We start from the raw sequence: 21795 nt of genomic DNA on the forward strand, positions 1-21795 counted from the left end.
TATGGGTGAGATAGGACCTCTGTTGGTCTTTTCTGTATCGAACACACAGATTGCAAGCCCAGGGCAACTTTGAGATCTTTGGCAGCAATTAACTATGCAGCTCACACACTTTGGAGCCGGTATGATAATGAGTATTCAGAGACAGGTAAAGCCTGGAGGGCACTCACCAACCTAAGAAAGAGCACCTGTGTGGCCTGGGCAGGCGTCTCCATGACGGGTAAGCTGCTGACGTCTCATGCAACCCAAGTCAGAAGCTCATTTTTTAATAAAAAGTGGACCTGTAGGTCCCTGGCCCCAATTTTAGGTAACTGTTGCCTTGCTTGTAGACCTTGACCTTGATATCCTCCCTATGCTAATTCCCTGCCAGGTTCCACCCTCCTGAATGCTTAAGGGAAGTTCCTTGTCTGTGTATCCTGAATAATGGGCGTTAAGAACTTAGATGCAAGATTGTAAAACATCAGTAGCTAACTTCTGCCCTCCAGGGTCTTCCCATTGTGCTGTAAGCCTGTATTTAAGACCTCTTACCCTCTTCAAGAAATGACATTTGACATTTAAAATTAAATATGTATATATATATTCATATATATATTCAATTTTATATATGTATATATAATTGAATGAATACTGTGAATGTAATCTATGAATACCACAAATGTGATTAATATCATGAGTGTAATTAATGAATATCATGAGTGTAATTTAAAAAATAAAAAAATAAAAAATTAAAAAAATACAAACAGAAAGTTGGTGTAGATATATTTAAATGATGGGGTGCATGTTCCAGTCCCAGGAAGCAGCAGAACTTGGCAGCTCCATCCATATGGTTCTGTAGTTAAGGACAGAAGAAAGGAGCAGTGGAAATTGCCCATGTGAAAAGTGTGAGACCAAAATGAGCCATCTTAGAAATAAGACCAAAATGCTTTCACCCTAAAATTAAGACCTAAGATTTCTCCTTTTGAGAACAGGCCAGAAGTTACTGAGACCAGTCAGTTCAGATTCCAGAAACCAGGAAGTGTAAAAGTACAGAGTCACAAGGTAGTCAGGAGGTAATGGCTGCCGGACTATGGAATGTCCTCTCCCTGGCCCCCTAGGCAACTGCTTGACCATAGAATGTCCCAACCCTAGTTTCCATAGTGACTGTGTAATCACCAGATGCCCCCATCTGGGCAGCCAATGAAAAATGGTGGTGGGCAACTACTTCCTTAGAAGGAAAACTGAATTGTGATTTCTGGAATTCCTAGACACAAGCCAATCAGAATTGTACCTGTACTAGCACCCCTAAATGATGTAACCTTGTGACTTTTCCCTTTAAAAACTGAGCTTGCAGACAGGTGGGCACTTCCTCCAGCCTCCACTGCGTTGGATGTATTGGACGAAGTCCCTGCCTAGGCTTGTATTGCTTTTGGATATCCAGAATTAAACCTTGCTTTTGCATTCCGGCATGCTCGTCTTTGGTGGTCTCTCTGGGGGTCACGATCTGGGCACAACAAAAAGGAAAGTCACTGAGTCCAGACATGTGTCAGTGTTGTCCCTGACTGGAGGCCTAGAGAGGACATTGTGTGAAGCTTTGAAGTTGTAGCCTGGATTGCGTTGGAGACTCTATGATGTTGGGGATGCCAGAGCCTTGCAATACCTGCCTAGGGGAGCTGATAACAGGGAGTGCAAATGGCCCAAGAGAAAGAAGTGTGTTGCAGTCAACCAAGTTGAACACGGTTGGTGATCTGAAGAGCTTTCTGACATCAGACATAGAGATGCAGAGTTTGGAGTTTGCTCAGCTGGTTTTTGATCTTGCTTTGGTCCAATATTTCCTCATTGTACTCCCTTCTCTACATTTTGGAATGGTAATGTATATCCTGTGTCATCATTACATGATGGAAGTATATTATCTGATTTTGTATTTTGATTTTTACAGGTGATTAGAGTTAAGATATTAAATGAATCTCAGAAGAGACTTTGAAGTTCAGACTTTTTAATGAGTTTGGTAGTGTTACTGACTATGGGGACTTTTGAAGTTGAACTGAAAGTATTTTTGCATTAATTTGTTACAATTTTTGAGGCTAGTGAGTAGAATGTGATGGTTTAAAAGAAATTGGCTCCCAAAGGGAAGGGTGTTGGAGCTCATTTTCAGGTTTCCTAGTGGCTTTACCCTGCAGATCTGTATAGAGACAATGATTGCACCACGAGCCTGACTGCAGGTGTCTGAGATGGTCTGCACTTGGCTGTGTGGGGGAGAGGTCTTGTGCTCCACCCCTTGGCATTCCTTTAAATACCCTAGGGCAGAAACAGTCAAGGCCCTATGGATTAGGATCCAGGCCCTATGAGGCTATCCTGCTACCTTTCTAACTAATATTTCCTGCTGCTCTTACTCAAGAGTACACTGGGGGAAATGTGGGGGTGAGTGATGGACCCCCACAGATGTCACTACTGAACAGGGATTAAGACAAACAGAAATATCCAAAGTGCTTGGTGAAAGAAAGAGTTAGGCCCTGTCAGGTTAAGAGGGTCTGACCTGGTTTTTGTAGTGAAAAAAGTTAAATAGGGCAGGGGGTTTATCCTCGAGAGAAAAAGAAACAATGGACTAGAAGGATGTTCGAGTATAAGGCTGCAGCATAGAATCTTCTCTATCAAGATTTCTCCCTCCCTCTCTCTCTCTCTCTCTCTCTCTTAATTTCTATGTATGAAATATAAGGAAGGTAGAGTGTAGCAATACAGTGCAGGAAGAAACTTAGAGTAAAGCAGCGTAGAAAAAATTTAGAAAAATAGCATAAGGACAACTTAGAATATATTAGGCTACAAGACAGAGAAACCAAGTCTATAATTTTCTAACTTTAGGGCTAAAAACACAAACTGGGATGAAAAAAAAGCTCTTCTTTGAACTTAACAGGCAGAAAAAAGCTCTTCCTTAAGCTTATTGGGCAGAAACAAGATTCCTGTGGGTAGTTTTTGGTCTCTAGTGGCAGGAGAAAGTAATTCTCCCTGAGTTTAAAACTTGGTTGAAATAAACCAAAGTTTAGAAGTCCTGGGAAAATTTGGTCTCTCTCAAACTAAAAAATTTCTAGGAAAAAACTTGGTGGAGTTTCTCTCAAGCTAAAAGCTTTCTTGAAGAAGCTTAATCTCTGTCTAAACTGAAAAGTTTTCAGAACTTTCTCAGTTTCTCTTTCTGTAAGGACAAAAAGTAAGAATCACCTGGAGATATTAGTGCAGGAATTCACCTGTGGTTCACTCTAAGAAAAAAACAACAAACCTCTTAGAGCAGGGCAAATCCTCTCTGCTAAAGTTCTGACTCTTCTAGCCAGTAAAAGGTGATCAAAAATCCCTCCGCAATTAGAACCTAACCAAAGATGCTCCAGAAAGTGCATGGCAGCTTGAGGAAGCTCCTGGTTTGGAGAAAGCAATAAAGCTGGGCCCTGTCTGCAGCAGCAGCAGAGGCAGCATCAGAAACTCCATCTGGGGGGAAGAGCTGAGCCAGTACAGAATGAAGAACTATCCAGGAGTAAAACTCTTTTCTATCAGATAAAGGACCTTTCTGAGAACAGCTTTGTTTCAAGCACTGTTGGTTTTCCCCCAACTCCTGATAAGGTGAGGGAGTGAAGCCCTGAGGGGTTGTTGCCTCTGTGAATAAGCCACTATCTGAGAGTGCACAGACAGATGAACACAAACCACTGGGGAACTAATCCAGGAGAAAGGTCTGATTAGGGAAGTACACTTGTCCTAATGTGAGCTTAGGGATTACAAAAACCTCCCTTGGTGAAAAGCAGAAGCTTGATTTATGAACACAAACTACATAGATCCTGAAAACAGAAACAGTAAAGCTCCTACCTCCAGAGGCAGCTAACAGAGGAACAGAGCCACAGCCTGAGGCATCTGAAGCTCTGCTTCTGGGAGGAGGGAACCAGCAGGACTAGATAAAGATCTTTCAGGGAAAGTCTCACTGAAGGAGCTACAGGAAAGCTCTGCTTTAAGTGCTTTTGTTCCTTTTCACTGACTGGCTGAGGCAAATGAACAAGCCCAGAGAGAATTTTGGTATTAGGGATGCTCCCCTCTGTGCATACTAATGGGGCATGTGTGAATCTGATCTGGGGCCAGTATCAGATGAAAGAAAGACACCTAGCTAGGGCAGCTCAAGGAGAACAGAAATCTCTCCATCTCCCATGGTGAAAAAGCACACACACACACAAAAAAAGACTCAAATCTCTGAGCCTAAAAGTATGAACACAAGCCTGGTAAAAGGGGACCAGAAGTTGACTCCTGGACCAGAAAACACTTAAGGGAAATGGTCGCTCATAACTGCAGGCTGATATAAGAGAAATGCATTCTGGGAAAGGTAGTTTTTCCCCTAAAGATGGTGATGCTGCCTGGAAACTCTTCTTTTTAATTTTCCCAACTCAAAATGAAGTTTCTTTCCTAAGCATTGCTAGAAAGCTTATGTTTTCTTTCCAAAAAGTTGAGAGCAAACAAAGAGCTTGCCTCACAGGAGATAATTTAAAAGAAAAAAAGCTTATGAGATTGAGCTGTGTTTAAGATTCCAGAGAATCACTGATAGCGTTAAAAGATGCTGATAGTAAACTTCAAATACAGCTTTTAAAAAATTAAGAAGGAGGTACATTGTCTTAAGTGTTTGTTGAATGTCAGCTCCTATGAAAAGCTAAAAGGACTGTGAGCTCTGACCTGCTCTGCCTTTGACCAGTAGCAGACCTGACATACAGGCCCCTTTGAGAAAATGCCTTATATTGCCTAATAGCTGTGCAGGAATTTTTGGTAAGACCTTTGCAGCAGTTCAATATGGTAATTTCACCCTCATCCAGAAGCCAAACTTTTGGTAAAGCAAACCAAAAGTTCTGCTGTAACAGGAACGTTTGTCTGAATTATGGCACAGGGAAGCTGTTATGAATTTGTGTAAAGGGACAGCCTCTAGTTTGTATAGTGATATTCATATTAGAATTATATTAACGTTTTAATGTTAATGATGAAGCTATTGGTGTTTTTAAGACTGATGCAGTTGCATCAGAAGTTTGTCGATTTAAAAGGCTTGTGCAGACAAGACTGTTTTAGTCACCTAGTCCCATTTCAAAAAAGAAATGCCATCTTTATCATCCTCTTCTCTCGTAGTGGGAGATTACTGCGAGCTCTTAACAGGAAAGGGGGGAGGTTGTTGTTTTTCATATATTAAGAAGGGGGGACCTATTGGAGCCCATTTTTAGGTTTCCTAGTGGCTTTACCTAGCAGGTCTGTGTAGAGAGAATGAATGGACCATGGGCCTGAGTACAGGTGTCTGAGATGGTCTGCACTTGGCTTTGTGAGGGCAGGAGGGAGGCCTTTTGTTCCATCCCTTGTCATTCCTTTAAATACCCTGGGACAGAGATAGTGGAGGCCTGATGGATTAGGATCCAGGCCCTCTTGAGACTATCCTGCATTTCTCTCTGTTTCTCTCCTCTCTATCCTTCTAACTAATATTTCCTGCTGCTTCTACTCAAAAGTACTCTGAGGGAAATGTCGGGGTGAGAGATGGCTCCCCACAGAGGGGCACTATTAAGAGGTATGGTTGTGTTGGTATGGATGTGGCCTTATTGGAAGAAGTGTGTCACTGTGGAGGCAGGCTTTGAGTTCTCATATATGCTCAAGTGAATCAGATCGCTTCATGTTGCTTCCAAGTCAATATGTAGGGACTCTCAGCTCCTGCTCTAGCGCCATGTCTACCTGTATGCACCCTTTCTTCTCACCATGATGATAATGAAGTAAACCTCTGAATTGTAAGAGAGCAACAAAAATTAATTGTTTTCCTTTATAATAGTAATAGAAACCCTAACCAAGACAGAAATAAGTTAATATTACAGAGTTAGCAGGGAAAATAACATAAAAATTCCTCAGTCAGTTAAATAATAGAGTATTCACTGTATATACTAAGTGAGTAATTCCAACATCATACATATAAAAACAATACATGACATGTGCTTGTCAAGGACACATCTCCACTCATGTTTAATGAAGCTTAATTCAGAGTGCGCACAATTAGAAATGACTTGATTGTCCTTCAACACATGAATACAAGATATTGTATTATTTGATTTTTTTAATGCAGAGAAAACATTTTTCTTTTGGTTTTGAGATTATAATATAATCATGCCTGCTCTCACCTCCCTTTCCTCCCTTCAAATTTTCCCATACTGCCCTCCATGGGCTCTTTGATTATCAGGAGTTGTATCATCAGTAACCGTTTTTACATACATCATATATATATATATATATATATATATATATATATATACACACACACACACACACATATGTGCTCCTACATACATATAAGTAGCATTCAACCTTTCAAGAAAGGCAATCCTATTATTTTGAACATATAGATGAATGCAGAGATTATGTTCAGTGACATGAGCTAGGCACAAAAAATCAAATGCTGTCTGATCTCATTCAAAACTGGATCCTAAAGTCAATCCCCTGACATAATTTTGAATGGTGATTGTGAGAGGCTGAATATCAGGGTGTTGAGGAATTGCTTGTCAAAGAACACATTTCAGTGACAAAAGAGGGGTAATTTAAAGAAATACTTCAAGATGTATGCAGAACAGCTAGTAATAATAATAATAATAATAATAATAATAATAATAATAATAATTAATAATAAAATAACATACATTGTTGAATTGAAAAGTATTTTGTGTATATTTTTAGGACTCCAATAATCAAAATTTTGTAAGGTTATACATAGGAGACATCCATCCATTTATTTATTTATTGAATATAATTACTTGATTTCTCCTTCCATTTATGTACCTCAAAGTCTCCAGTGTAGTCCTCACTGCTCCTTTGAAAATCCATGGCCTGTTTTTCATAAATTGTTGCTACTTAATTAACATATATACATATACAAAAATTTGATTTGTCTTATACTATATAATAATTATCTGTAATATATAACAAAATCATGAAATTATATCAACTGTATTTCTGATGAATAGTATTACAGGAGAGAGGAAGAAGTGTAGAAATTCAGCACAATGATTCTATTTCATTGTGAATTTTTACAAAATGTAGAGGGGAAAGGAGGTACCAGAGTGCACTAATAACAGAACACAGATAACTGTTTTGGAACCTTAATATTTTGAATATTTGAGGTGGGAAACGATCCTTTTCTGGACATCTTTACTCCTTTCTCCCTCTTCATAATTATTTCTACAAGGAGGAGAACAGACCAGGGAGTCAAGATAGATACAAGTTCACTGTACTTCTGAATGGCAGACACTAGAAACTGACATCACCACTTCATCCTCTTGTGAAATCATTGTATGGAATATTACAAGTGCATGCTTTGTGGTGGCCAGCTATGGCTTTTTCTCAGTGTTTATAATTTTTATCTGTGTCTTCCAAAACAGCAATCTAAATCAAACAATCTGGATTGATGACCCACAATTCTGTCTCAGGCTATGGTACAATTGAGAAGTCACTGTGGACCATTATGAAATCATAGAGGTGGGGGGAAGAAGGAAAGAAACAAACATGTTTTCCACCAGCATAGAGGATGCAGGTGCAGAGCCCCAGGACTAAGATTCCCCAGAGCACATGCATGAGAGGGGAATAGAATCAAGAAAAGCCAGCACATTCAGGGCCACTCTAGTTACAGTTAGAGGAGAAGCTCAGCACTCTGATTGACCCTCAGTTGTCTGGACTTTGCTTCTGTCTGTGCCCTTGTCTTTCATGAGAACAATAGACTATGTGCAGCCTGAGAGCCTGATGCAACATCAGGAACAGCTGTAGCATACAGAGTCTTCTCTGACACTGTTGAGGTCTGAGCCTGTTCCATGACCTAAGTCAATCATCTCCTCCACAGCTCAGTCTAGTTGCAGGACATTGTCTCTGTGTGGTGCGGACCCTGACATGTCCCTTCCTTTGCTTTGTCTCTTCCTACTCCTGCAGTCTTTGTTTACATTAGGTGAAATGAATCATCAGAGTTGCTTTGATTACTTGAAGCCCAGCACCTACATGAAGGCTGACATAATCCTAGGGGCATTTGTTCCCATTTACATCACAATAGAAGGATTCAACAAAAGCTATATATTTTTTGAGATCAAACCGGATATATTTGATAATTTTGCGTAAGTATTTGTGTGACTGTGCTAAGGGTATTCTGGCTACATGACAGTGCATGCTCCTCTGTGCACATTTAATTCCTTTGAGTATAATGAACTGTATACACAGAAATGTGAAACTCATTTGCAAACTTTCCTCCTTCCTTATGCATCTTACAGACCTTTGATTTCCTCTTGTTTACTTTTCAGTCAGGTAGAGATCAAAGAAGAAAAGGAACTTTTATGTCTGTCCATTCAGTTAGTCCATGGACAATCATATTATTTTCACACAGTGACTTTTATGACAAGAAGCGGCTCCACCCTGTTCACAAATATTTCAGAATCCAAATGACTCTTGTTGGAATGTCTGTTTCTTTCTATAGACCTGGAGAGATTCTGCTAAATTCCTGTGTCTTTAGTACATATCTTAGAATCTCCTATCCCACAAAGTTCTTGCATTGGTCTCTTAAAATTATCTCTGATTTTGGACACTGTGGTCATGTTTAATACTTATAAATTCCTTATTGATATTTTAATGCAGTGTTCTGAAATCACATCTTTCAGGCTGTTTTGGTCACTTTCCCCTGTGTTTTTATTGGAGGTTTTTTTTTTTTTTTTCATTTCCAACATTTCTATCTGTTCTCTCCCCTGGAGGAATCTCAGTTTCCAGTTAGGATTTGTCTTTCTTGGTACTGTGTCTTTGATATGTATTTAAATGCTGTTGTACTTGTCCCTCAGCCTTTGATCTCCTCTATAGTGTTGCATCTTGTCTCAATGCCCTGTTGGTTTCACTTGCTTGTTTCTATCTTCTTTTAGGTCATTCATCTTTTTGCCCTTTGAACTACTCATCTGGCACTTGCTCTCTCAGTGTCTTTGAGTTTGTTTGTTGGTTTTTTATGATATTGTGGAGGAGTTATTTGGCCTTTCTTTTTCATATTTCCTATTGTTTTTTTTCAATTGTTGCTATCGTCAGTACCTTTGTTCATCTGAACATCAATTCTAGATTAAGATTGTCTTCTACTAAGAAGTATCTTCTTGAAGGTGTAATCTATGTACTGCTCTGTGAGCAGGAAACAGTCTTCCAGGCCTGTAGTCCTGGTAGTTGTGGTATTATGGAGTATGTGAAAAGAAAAATGCCAACATACATGCCTAATTCATTTAGCACTTGAAGTTCTCTTGGGAATGCTTTTACAGGATGGAGAGACTGTAGTTCAGTATTCCGCTACAGCAGGAGGTGGAGGGAGTCCCAAGGCCAGGAGAAGGAGAGACCCCATCCTCAGGGATAGGCAGTAGGGAGGAAAGCTGGAACTGTTTATTGACAGGAGCTCTTTTTGGGAGTCTGTTTAATCTGTCATAGGTGGATCCAAGTCATGACTGCCTGAATCTTCCATTAATTTTATTGAGTTTACTCACAGAGATAAAAGTTTTAGATATATTAGCATAACACTTTCTCTAATCTGTGCTTAAATCCTCATTGTATAAATGAACAAAACCAGTGTTTGTATACAGCTGGGATAGACTTGTACTTTATAGACTTAGTAAAAAACTTGGGGACCCAAAGGATGGTTCTCAGTTACAAACGTGAATACTTTTTCCTCTGCAAGTTTTACACACAGGCACACACACACACACTCACACACACACACACACACACACACACACACACACACACACACGCGCACACACACACATACACCCCCCCACATATATGACATGGATATTTTTAGCACAATCAGCAGCACTTTTAAGTCTATGTTTAGTAAGCAATGAAAGGAAATTAAAAAATTTGGCCTATGACTATAATAATAGCAGCCAGTGCTTTACCAAGGCTAGATTACTAGCTTGTCAGAACTCCACATACTACTATCATAAAACTCTGAAACTTAGAAATCTTTAAGTCTTATTTTCACATACCTTGAGTCACTTCCTCAGACCTTTGCAACTTGTGTGTACATAATATATCCCTTCCTATGACCCTCAAACTTACATCAACTTTAATCCTTTTTTTCTATCCAATCATTTACCAGAAGACATATATGGCTGATTAATGGGAAGAATGATTAAAAAGCAAGTTCCTTTAATACATGAATAGTAAAAAGTATTTTTATTGCTGAATAATAGCATGATAGCTTCAGTTTGGTTTTCATTTAAACCTAGTTTGTGAGGATATCTTTTTCAAATGAAGCCTGTCAGCAAGATGACCCTGTCTGTGAGTCTGCATTTCTTCAGCAGATGACGTATTATTTTAAAAATAAACAGGACATAATTTTCACATATTATATGAACTGACCATGGAGCTGCAGCCTTGTTGGGAGGAGCTGGTAGGTCTGCTTGCTTCTGCTAAACTTATAAAACAACAACTCATTAGCAGCACAATCAGAAATCAGAGAGACAAATTTGAGCAGGAAATATATATAATCAAAACTTCCCTTGTATCAGTTAAAATGACAGAGACTTACCTGATACCTAAGCATCCATCTGGAATCCTCCATGGTGATCTCTATGACTCTTTTGGGAGCAGGGTTGTTACTGGTTAGAAGTCACACACGACACTATTAAGACGTTGGCTGTCACACAGGGAAGCATCTGCTTTCAAACACCAGACTCATGTGGTCTAAGTGATGTTTCTGTTAAGGAGGAACTAGGAAAACTGACCTACCTTGGCTGGGCAGAGTAGGGCATTCAACTCAACAGTGTCCACATTTTTGTGGGGACCTGGTGGTTCGTAAATTGTGTGCCAGGTATGAGCCCAGTTGTCCACATTAGCACAACTGAGGAAAGATCAAGGTGGAGTATGTTCTTCCACCATATTTATGAATAGTCTCAGAAGCTGATTCTAGAAGTTGGTCTTTTTGTGTATCAGGGGAAGCTTTTTTTGTTAAATAGTCTACATTCCATATTCAGCAGATCTCTCTGAGCAGTGTGAGGGACATCATCTAATTTATTAACTATACCTGATTTTAAACAAACTTTACTTATTTTCAGTTACTTGCTTCATGCTTGTCCTTGATAGCATGTACAGAAGGCTATGGCTTGCCCCTCTGTAAATGAATTACATTCATTTATACTCAAATTACCAAAACCACAGTTTGGAACACAGTAAAAAGTTTGATCATTTATAAAGTGACTGACTGTTGCTTAGATTCTAATGGCTCCCTTGGTGGAGGGGGTGAGAAGGCACAGCATCATTGGCAGAGACACTAAGAGTCCATTGAAGGCAAATAACGAACTCCCTTATTCAATAACAGGGAAGCCCTTATATACCCTCTTCCCAGTGCATAGTCTGTGTGGTGATCCCTCATTGGCTGCGCATGATCCAGAACTTAGACAGGGACTGTTGCTAGGTTCTCAGGCAGACTGCATGATTAGGAACTCTGACAGTGACCAGGACCTCTGACAGTGACCAGGAACTCTGATAGCTCCTGTTGCTAGGCCTTCAGGCAGACTCCAGGTTGGCTCTTAAGGAAGTATATTATGTGCATGCCTTGGCTACTGATCTGAGCCAGTTTCCTTGACCCTATGGGCATTTCCTACTACAACTGACCATTAACTTGCATGTCTTAATTATCTTCTACAATTTATACCAATTTCATAGTTTTTATAAGATTAGAGTCTTAAAATTTTGAATTGAAAATTTAATTGAAGATCCTTTAGGATCAAAGTAAAACCTTAAACCATAAATACAGTGCACATTGGACAGTTTTCACTTCTTTGTCAGAAATCAGATGTTCATAGGCATGTGGATTAATGTCAGGTCTTCAATTTGAATCTGTTGCTCCACGTATTGGCTTTTATGCCAATACAAAGCTATTTTTACTACTATAGCTCTATAGTAGAGCTTGAGGTCAGGGATGGTGATGCCTCCAGAGGTTTCTTTATTGTACAGGTTTGTTTTAGCTGTCTTAGGTTTTTTGTTTTTCCATATGAAGTTAAGTATTGTTCTTTCCAAGTCTGTGAAGAATTGTGTTGGGATTTTGATGGAGACTACACTGAATTTGTAGATTGCTTCTGGTAAGATTGTCATTTTAACAATGTTAATCCTACCTATCCATGAGCTCGGGATACTTTTCCATTTTCTGATATCTCCTTTAGTTTTTTCTTCAAAGCTTGAAGTTCTTCTGATACAGGTCTATCACTTGCTTAATTAGAGTTACCCCGAGATATTTTATACTATTTGTCGCTATTGTAGGTGATGTTTCTCTGATTTATGTCTCAGCCCTTTTATCATTTGTATATAGGTGAGCTAATTGTTTTTTTTGTTAATCTTGTATCTTTCTACTTTACTGAAGGATTTTATCAGCTGCAGAAAGTTCCCTGGTAGAATTTGTGGGTTCACTTATGTATACTATCATATCATCCACAAGTAGTGAAAGTTTGACTTCTTCCTTTCCAATTTGTATTTCCTTGATCTCCTTTTTCTGTCTTATTGCTCTGGCTAGAACTTCAAGTACTATATTGAATAGATATAGGGAGAGTGGACAGCCTTGTCTTCTTCCTGATTTTAGTAGAATTGCTTTGAGTTTCCCTCCATTTTAATTTCATGTTGGCTGTCAACTTGCTGCATCTTGCCTTTATTGTGTGTAGGTATGTTCCTTGTATTCCTGATTTCTCCAAGACCTTTATCATGAGGAGGTGTTGGATTTTGTCAAAGGCTTTTTCAGCATCTAATGAGATGATCATGTGTTTTTTTCTTTCAATTTGTTTATATGGTATATTTTGGAGCCCACTACGTATAGTGGGACACCTTGCACAGCCTTGATGCAGGGGAAGGGTCTTTGACCTGCTTCAACTGAATGTTCCAGGCTCTGCTGACTCCACATGGGAGGCCTTATCTTGGAGAAGAGAATGTGAGGTGGGTTGGAGTGGGAAGGCTGGGGCGGGGCTCAGAGGAGAGATGAAGTGGGAGAACTGTGGTTGGTGTGTGAAATGAATGAAAACTTTCTTAATAAAAAATGCAGTCCAAAGTGAGACCAGGAACATTTCTTTTGTGAACATTTATAGTGTATTTTTACAAATATCGGTTTCTTATTTGACTTAGTTTATTTAAATAGCTAAAGATCAACAAAGTTAGAGAAGACAAAGAGGTATATGTACAACTTCAAATCATTTTCTGCTGGTCTGGATAGACTTTAGGAATTTATAAATTTTATTTATCAAACATATTTTATCCATTAAAAACATGTTGTTCTTTATCTAGATTTTCTAGATGCCTAGTGTTGAAGAGAGTTAGCAAAGACATAACTGATTAGAAATACATCTCTAAGTCAGTTTCTGATAACGGAATAGACTATTATAACATTAGGGAGTTATTTATTATTATTATTATTATTATCATTATTATTTATTTTTTATTAAGAATTTTTTTCATTCATTTTACCCACCAAAGATCCTCCTCTTCCCTCCTCATTTCCCCCCCCCCAGCTTTCCCTTCCCAAACCACCCTCCATTCCACCCCACAAGAAGGCAAGGACTCCCATGGGGAGGCACATCTAGTAGAAGCAAGTCCAAGCCTTTCCCCCTGCCTCAAGGTTGCAGGAGGTATCCCATCATTGGTAGTAGGCTCCAAAAATCCTGCTCATGCACCAGGGATGGATTCTGATCTTACTGCCAGGGGTCCCCCAAGCAGATCAAGCTACACAATTGTCTCGCCATGCAGAGGGCCTAGTCCAGTCCCATGCAGGCTCCACAACCATTGATCCATCTTTCATGAGTTCCCACTAGTTTGGTTGTCTCTGCAGATTTCTCCATTATGATCCAGATTCACTTGCTAATAGAATCCCTCTTCTCTCTCTTTGACTCGACTCTAGGAGATCTGCCTGGTGCTTGGCTATGGATCTCTGCATCTGCTTCCATCAGTCATTGGAGGAAAGCTCTGTGATGACAGTTAGGGTATTCACCAGTCTGATCCCTGGGGTAAGCCAGTTCAGTACAGGCACCTGCTCTACTATTTCTAGTAGTCCAAGCTGGGGTCATCGTTGGGGATTCCTGGCAACTTTTCTAGCACCTGGGTTCTCTCTATCCCCATGATAGCTTCCTCTATCATGGTATCTCTTTCATTGCATTCCCACTCCTTCCCTGTTCCAGCTCAACCATCCCATTCCATTATGTTCTCACCCCCTCTCTCCTACCCTCCATTGTTTACGCCCCATTCCCAGTTTACTCATGGATATCTCATATAGTTCCTCTTCCCAGGGTGATCCTTGGGTCTTCCCCAAGGATCCTCTTTGGGTCTTCCTTGTTAGCTAGCTTCTCTGGAGTTGTGGAATGTTGTCTGCTTATCCTTTTCTTTACATCTAGTATTCATTTATGAGTGGGTACATACCATGTTTGTCCTTCTGAGTTTGGTTACCTCATTCAGGATGATATTTTTTAGTTCCATCCATTTGCTTGCAAATTTCATGTTGTCATTGTTTTTCTGTGCTGAGTAGTCCTCTATTGTATAAATGTACCACATATTCTACATCCATTTTTTCAGTTGAGGGGCATCTAGGTTGTTTCCAGTTTCTGGCTATTATGAATAATGCTGCAATAACATAGTTGAGCATGTGTCCTTGTGGGATGATCGAGCATTCCTTGGGTATATGCCCAAGAGTGGTATAGCTGGGTCTTGAGGAAGATTGATTCCTAATTTTCTGAAAAACTGCCATACTGATTTCCATAGTGGCTGTACAAGTTTGCACTCACACCAGCAGTGGAGGAGTGTTCCCCGTGCTACATATCTGCTCCATCATAAGTTGTCTGCAGTGCCTTTGATCTTAGCTATTCTGACAGGTGTAAGATGGTATCTCAGAGTCGTTTTGATTTGCATCTCTCTAATGACTAAGGATGCTGAGCAATTCCTTAAATGTTTAGCTCTGTCTCCCATTTTTTAATTGAATTGTTTGATATTTTGATGTTTAGTTTCTTGAGTTCTTTATATATTTTGGATATCATCCCTATGTCAGATTTGGGGTTGCTGAAGATCTTTCCCATTCTGTAGACAGTCATTTTTGTCTTATTTACTTTGTTCCTTGTCTTACAGAAGCTTCTCAGTTTCAGGAGATCCCATTTATTAATTGTTGCCCTCAGGGTTTGTGCTACTGGTGTTACATTTAGGAAGTGGTCTCCTGTGCCAATGTGTTCAAGACTGCTTCTCACTTTCTCTTCTATCAGGTTCAGTGTAACTTGTTTTATATTGAGGTCTTTGATCTACTTGGACTTGAGTTTTGTGCATGGCGATAGATATGGATCTATGTGCAATCTTGTACATGTTGACATCCAGTTATGCCAGCACCATTTATTGAAGATGCTTTCTTTTTTCCATTGTACAGTTTTGGCTTCTTTGTCAAAAATCATGTGTTCATAGGTATGTGTGTTAATGTCAGGGTTTTCAATTTGATTCCATTGGTCCACATGTCGGTTTTTATACTAATACCAACCTGTTTTTATTACTATAGCTCTATAGTAGAGCTTGATTTCAGGATGGTGATGCCTCCAGAGGTGGCTTTGCTGTATAGGATTCTTTTGGTTATCCTGTGTTTTTTGTTTTTCGAAATGAAGTTGAGTATTGTTCTTTCCAGGTTTGTGAAGAATTGAGTTGAGATGTTGTATAAGGATTGCATTGAACCCGTAGATTGCTTTTGTTAAGATCGCCAATTTATATATGTTAATCCTAACAATCCTTGAGTGTGGGATATCTTTCCATTTTTTGATATCTTCTTCAATTTCTTTCTTCAGAGACTTAAAGTTCTTGTTGTACAGGTCTTTCACCTGCTTAGTTAGAGTTACCCCATGGCATTTTATATTATTTGTGGCTATTGTAAAGGGCAATTTTTCTCTAATTTCTTTCTCTGCCCATTTATCATTTGTATATAGGGGGGCTACTGATGTTTTTGAGTTAATCTTGTATCCTGCCACATTACTGAAGGTTTATCAGCTATAGGAGTTCCCTAGTAGAATTTTTCGGTTCAGTTATGTATACTATCATATCATCTGCAAATAGCGAAAGTTTGGCTTCTTCCCTCCCTCTTGTATCCCCTTGATCTCCTTTTGTTGTATTATTGCTCTGGCTAGAACTTCAAGTAGCATATTGAACAGATATTCAATTCCTGATTTTAGTGGAATCACTAAGCATTTCTCTCCATTTAATTTGATGTTGGCTGTTGGCTTGCTGTAAATTGCCTTTATTATGTGTAGGTATGTTCCTTGTATTCCTGATCTTTCCAAGACTTTTATCATGAAGAGGTGTTGGATTTTGTCAAAGGCCTCTTCAGCATCTAATGATATGATCATGTGTTTTTCTTTCAGTTTTTTATATTGTGTATTACATTGACAGACTTTCTTTTTTTTTTACTAGCTTTAAGTTTTTTTAAACTAATGCAAAAAAACCCCCCTAGCATCTGCAGATAAACATTGGCTAGTAGAACAACTGCTAAATTAAATCAATGTGTATATTATATCTATTTTTTCCATTTTTCTTTGTTAAAAAATTTCTACTTTCTCTATACACCACCCACAGATCCCACCTCCTCCCTCTTCCCATCTCCCAGGCCACCCTCTCAAACTACCCCACATCCCCATATCCCCCAGTCAAGGTCTCCCATGGGGAGTCAGCATAGCTCAGCCCACTGAGCCTACGCAGGCCCAAGCCCCTTCCCACTGTACCAAAGCTGCACAAAGCACCACACCACAGGCACCAGATTCCCAAAATCTTGCCCATGCATAAGAGATGAATCCTAATCCTCCTGCCTCCATGCTCCCCAAAGAGTTTGAGCCAAACAACTGTCTTCCATACCCAGAGGGCTTAGTCCAGGTCCGTGGGGGCATCACAGCCACTAGCCTATAGTTCATGAGCCTTCAGTAGTCTGGCCAGTCATCGCTACACTTCTTCCCATTATGATCATGATACTCCCTGCCTGCAGAATACCTCCTCTCTCTCAGTGATTGGATTCCCCGAGCTCAGCCTGGTGCCTGGCCATGGAGCTCTGCATCTGCCTCCATCAGTCACTGGACAAAAGCTCTATGATTATAGTTAGGGTATTCACTAGACTGGTCACCAGAGTAGACCAGTCCAGACACCATCACCAGCAGTCCAAGGTGGTGACATTGACAGATTGTCATGTGTTGAACCATCTTTGCATCTTGGGATGAAGCCTACTTAATCATGGTGGATAATTTTTTTTGTTGTGTTCTTGGAGTCAGTTTGTCAGTATTTTATTGATTATTTTTGCATTAATGTTCATGAGGGAGATGGATCTCTACCTCTCTTTCTTTGTTGCCTCTTTGTGTTGCTTGGGAATCAGAGTAACTACAGCCTCATAAAAGGCTATAGTTGGGTAATGTTCCTTCTGTTTCTATTGTGAGGGACAATTTGAAGAGTGTTGGCATTAAATGTTCTTTGAAAATCTGGTAGAATTTTGCATTGAAGCCATCTGGGGCTGTGCTTTTTTTGTTTGGGAGAATTTTAATGGCTCTTTCTATTTCCTGAGGGGTTATTGGTCTATTTAAATTGTTTATCTGGTCTTGGTTTAACTTTGGTATGTGGTACCTAACCAGTAAATTGTCCATTTCTTTTAGATTTTCCAATTTTGTGGAGTACAGTTGTTTGAAGTACGACCTGATCAGTCTCCGGACTTCCTCGTTGTCTGTTGTTATGCCTCTCTTTTCATATCTGATTTTGTTAATTTGGATGCTCTCTCTCTCTGCTTTTTAGTTAGTTTGGATAAAGGTTTGTCTATCTTGCTGAGTTTCTCAAAGAACCAACTCTTTGTTTCCTGATTCTTTGTATTGTTTATTTCTATTTTGATGGACAATAAAGGTGTTCAATCTCCTTAGGAACCAGTGAAACTAACATAAAAGCTTCTTTGTGATTTCATCTTACCAAAGAACATAAATTACAACAAATACTGTCCCTTATGTGGGTTAAGGCAACCAAAAACTGGTATAGGCCCCATGTAAATCAGTGTGGAGCCTTCCTGAAAATGTAGAAAGAGATCTACAACATTCCCTATGTTTATTAATCCTGGGCATATACCTAAAGGACTGTTTACCCTACTATAGAAAATTTTGATCACCCATGTTCATTGTTGGTCTATTCACAATAGCTAGAAATGGGAATAGCCTAGATGTCCATCAATTGATGAATGGATATTGAAACTGTGGTGCATGTAAATAATTAGGTTTTATTCAGCTACAAAAAAACAGAATTATGAAATTTACATGTCATGAATGAGCTGGTAATTACCATTCTGAATAGGGTAACCCAGACACAGGAAGACAAAACCAGATGCTTTCTCTCATATGCAGATGCTAATTTTGAATATTCATGTATCTCTACTTAACTGTTGTACCCATGAAAATCAGGGAACTAGTAAGGTGCAATGGAGAAGGGATTTCACTAGCAGAGGAATGGAGCACATGTGGTATGAACAGGGGAATGAAATACTGGAGCAGGAAGGATTAGGCAGTGAGTGCTGGGAGTGCAGATCAGCAGAGGGAGTGTGCAAAGGATTAGCAGTAAGATCTTGGTGTAGCTAGAGGTTTCCTGCCTTGCCCAGAGTCAGGACAAATCTTTGTCACCTGGCTGTCCCACAGCCACTCAGACCCAACCAAGTAAACACAGAGACTTATATTGCTTACAAACTGTATGGCCATGGCAGGCTTCTTGCTAACTGTTCTTATAGCTTAAATTAATTCATTTCCACAAATCTATACCCTGCCACGTGGCTCATGGCTTACCGGCATCTTTTCATTCTGCTTGTCAGGGTGGTGGCTGGCAGTGACTCCTTCAGTCTTCCTGTTCCTTTATTTCTCCTCTCTGTTAGTCCCGGCTATAATTCCTGCCTAGCCATGGGCCAATCAGTGTTTTATTTATTGACCAATCAGAGCAACTTGACATACAGACCATCCCACAGCACAGCCAAGTGCAGACCATCTCAGACACCTGCACTCAGGCTTATGGTCCTAATCATCCTCTATATGGACCTGCTGGGTAAAGCCATGAGGAACCCAAGAACGGGCTCCCACAGTACATACAGCACATCCCACAGCACCTTGGAGAAAAATACATGGAAATGTACTGATATGTAGCATCCTAAAATACATACATATCTAAGGAATTTAAAAGGTGTTCTTCTCTAGGTACAGAATAGTGCTTCTCCCAGATAACATGGGCCATCAAACAAAAATCCCAGTGCTAGATATGTTTCAAGTTGTTTGCAAATGCTGTCAATACACACCCACACATTACATGCTATTTCTGTTGTTTGTGGTTACCCTCCAGAATTTGATGGTGTTTGCATACTTGAATTATAGTACTTGGAGAAATCAAGCTGCGGCTGACTTGAAAACTTTATTCCTACCTGCTAGAATCCATAGAGCTGAAAAGTTTTATGCACATTAATAAAAGAAAGCATAATCAACTCTCTAACCCACTGGTGATTTCTGAAACCTACAACTATGACTGGCAGGGGAAGATATGCACACTGGTGGCATATCTTTATAGTGGCATGAATATTATAAGGATAACCCATAATATTCTTATTATATTTAAGTCCAGTTCCATTAGACAGATCTCATGCCTCACTCCCTTAACTGACCTAAGAATCTCTGGCTAGTCATGCCATTAATCCAAAATGAGACCTAATATTATTACTATGCTAAATACACACACACACACACACACACACACACACACACACACACACACACACACACACATACACACACACACATTTATAACCTGCTTCCTCAGTTCTTAGCTTTATATAGACACTTCAATGCATACCTCTTTCACACCTTTTCAGAGAAGCTTCATTTTTCAATAGCTGGTGGTTATTACATAGACCTATAAGTGGTCACCAACCAGACAATAAGAAACTGCTCAGCTCTACATGGGACATGTTTCATGCAGTCTTTCCCAAAACCTCAGAGACCATGTCAGAAGACGGGTAGACTTTTCTAAGAGTCAAAAGTAGTGCATGATTTGGGGTGAAATTATTCCTTACATCACATGGTCATGGCACACATGAACCTACTGCACAGGACCTGCAGGAAAAGACATCAAACACATTAATGAGATAGAGGATCATGAATACCATTCTGCCTGAGGAGCCTTTGGCATTTGGTAGCTTCTGGGAATGAGAAGTACAGTTTTCTTTAGGGTGTAAACACTGAGAGGATCCCCATACTGCAACAGAAGGCCTTACTACAATGTATATGCTGGTAATTCAGAGTGGACTCTATGGGGAATTACAGAGAATGCACTTGAATTTGGGTGGAGAAAGTGTCAGGAAGGATAAGGGAGGAAGACTTGGTAATGGGGGTGGTGTAGATTTGATGAACACATATGCTATGCATATAAGGTATTCTCAAGTAATTTAAGCATACATACTCTGCTAAATGGAGTGGAAAAAATTGAATCAAGTATAAAAATAAAGAAAAGAAGATGAGGACTAGCAGAAAGGAATCCCCCTGTCCTTAGTAATTTCAGACTGCCAGCTGAACATATGGAGGGAGGTCAGCTGACAGTGTGGACTCTTGTCTTTTTTTTTTTTGGCTTATGTTGTTCTTGAGTCTTTATTAGATAAGAGTATGATGTCCACCAGCCTGTGCTCATAGGCACCATTTTCCCACCTGGGACATCAGAGCTATGTAGCCACTTTGAGCTGTGAATTCTAGGGGCTGGCTACATTCTCTCTCTCTTTGGGGCCAACCCAACAATACTGCTCTGGTTACTGTTTAGCTGGAGGATGTCTCCATGGTGGCTTGAGCCCGGGAAGCCACCACAGCATGAGAACATTACAGGCACTGACACTTGAAAACCTGTTCAATATTAATCACCAGGCGAGAGGGCTGCTGTGTGGCTCTCTGACAACATCATGGCACAGTCTTGTCCTTCACTGCAATGACCAACAGGTTTGCAATTCTGTATTTTTTACTGACCTCATGGTCTCAGAGGTTTCATTCAAACCCCAGGATAACTCTGTGGTGAGAAGCCTGTTTTGTGGTTGCCCAGGACTGGGCTCTCTTTCTTATGCCCTTCCTGGAATAGCTTACCTGCTGCTTGGTTCCTTTGGTCGATAATTTTCCTGCAGTCCTGCTCTCTAACATACACGTTCTATACTTTCTTTCACTCGGGACATGAGGCAGACTAAATACAGTGCTAATAAAAATATCTCAGACAATGTATTTTGATCTTTCTGCTCCCCAACATCTCAATATTTAAGATGCAATTCTATCATTTTTTCTTTGATTTTCTACCTCCAACTTTATCCTGTCCTCCCAGTCCCACTCTCTCTCAAATTAATTTTGTTTTATCATTTTAATGAAGAAGGATGCACATGTATATAGATACATAAGTACACAAATATAACCAGCTGAACCAGTTGTTTCGTGTTGAGTATTGCTTTTGTGTTATAGGAAAATCCTCAGCCCTCAGATCAAACAGAAGAGACAATTCATTCTAGAACCAAATTTGAGTGACTATGGCTGGTGAACACAGATTTGGCTGACCCCAGATTCCATGTTCCAAGGTGGGGGCAGTTTCATGAAGTTTTTGTAGTCAAATATAAGAAATTTGTAAATCAAAAGATTAGTGGAAACAACAGAGAGGAAGTCACGGGCAAGATGGGAAAACTTATCCCACAGGCCCAAGATGCTATGTGATGTTATTTTTAGCTTTTAGGTTGTTGGAAGTCACTTGTCTGATAAGTTAGTAGTTTTCAAAAGTATTTAATTA

At 39.7% G+C, this 21795-nt stretch overlaps 1 protein-coding gene across 1 annotated transcript in view; it reads left to right on the top strand.

Annotated features, from left to right (window-relative positions):
* The first annotated feature begins 210 nt into the window (after positions 1–210).
* LOC143270437 (vomeronasal type-2 receptor 116-like) overlaps positions 211–21795 on the top strand; it is a 48208-nt gene continuing 26623 nt past the window's right edge. The window contains exons 1-2 of the mRNA XM_076560365.1: positions 211–217; positions 7841–8105. Coding sequence (XP_076416480.1) covers positions 211–217; positions 7841–8105 — 272 coding nt within the window. The remainder of the gene's footprint in view (positions 218–7840; positions 8106–21795) is intronic.

The sequence above is a fragment of the Peromyscus maniculatus genome, chromosome 23 (genome assembly GCF_049852395.1).
Source record: "Peromyscus maniculatus bairdii isolate BWxNUB_F1_BW_parent chromosome 23, HU_Pman_BW_mat_3.1, whole genome shotgun sequence".
NCBI lineage: Eukaryota > Metazoa > Chordata > Mammalia > Rodentia > Cricetidae > Peromyscus > Peromyscus maniculatus.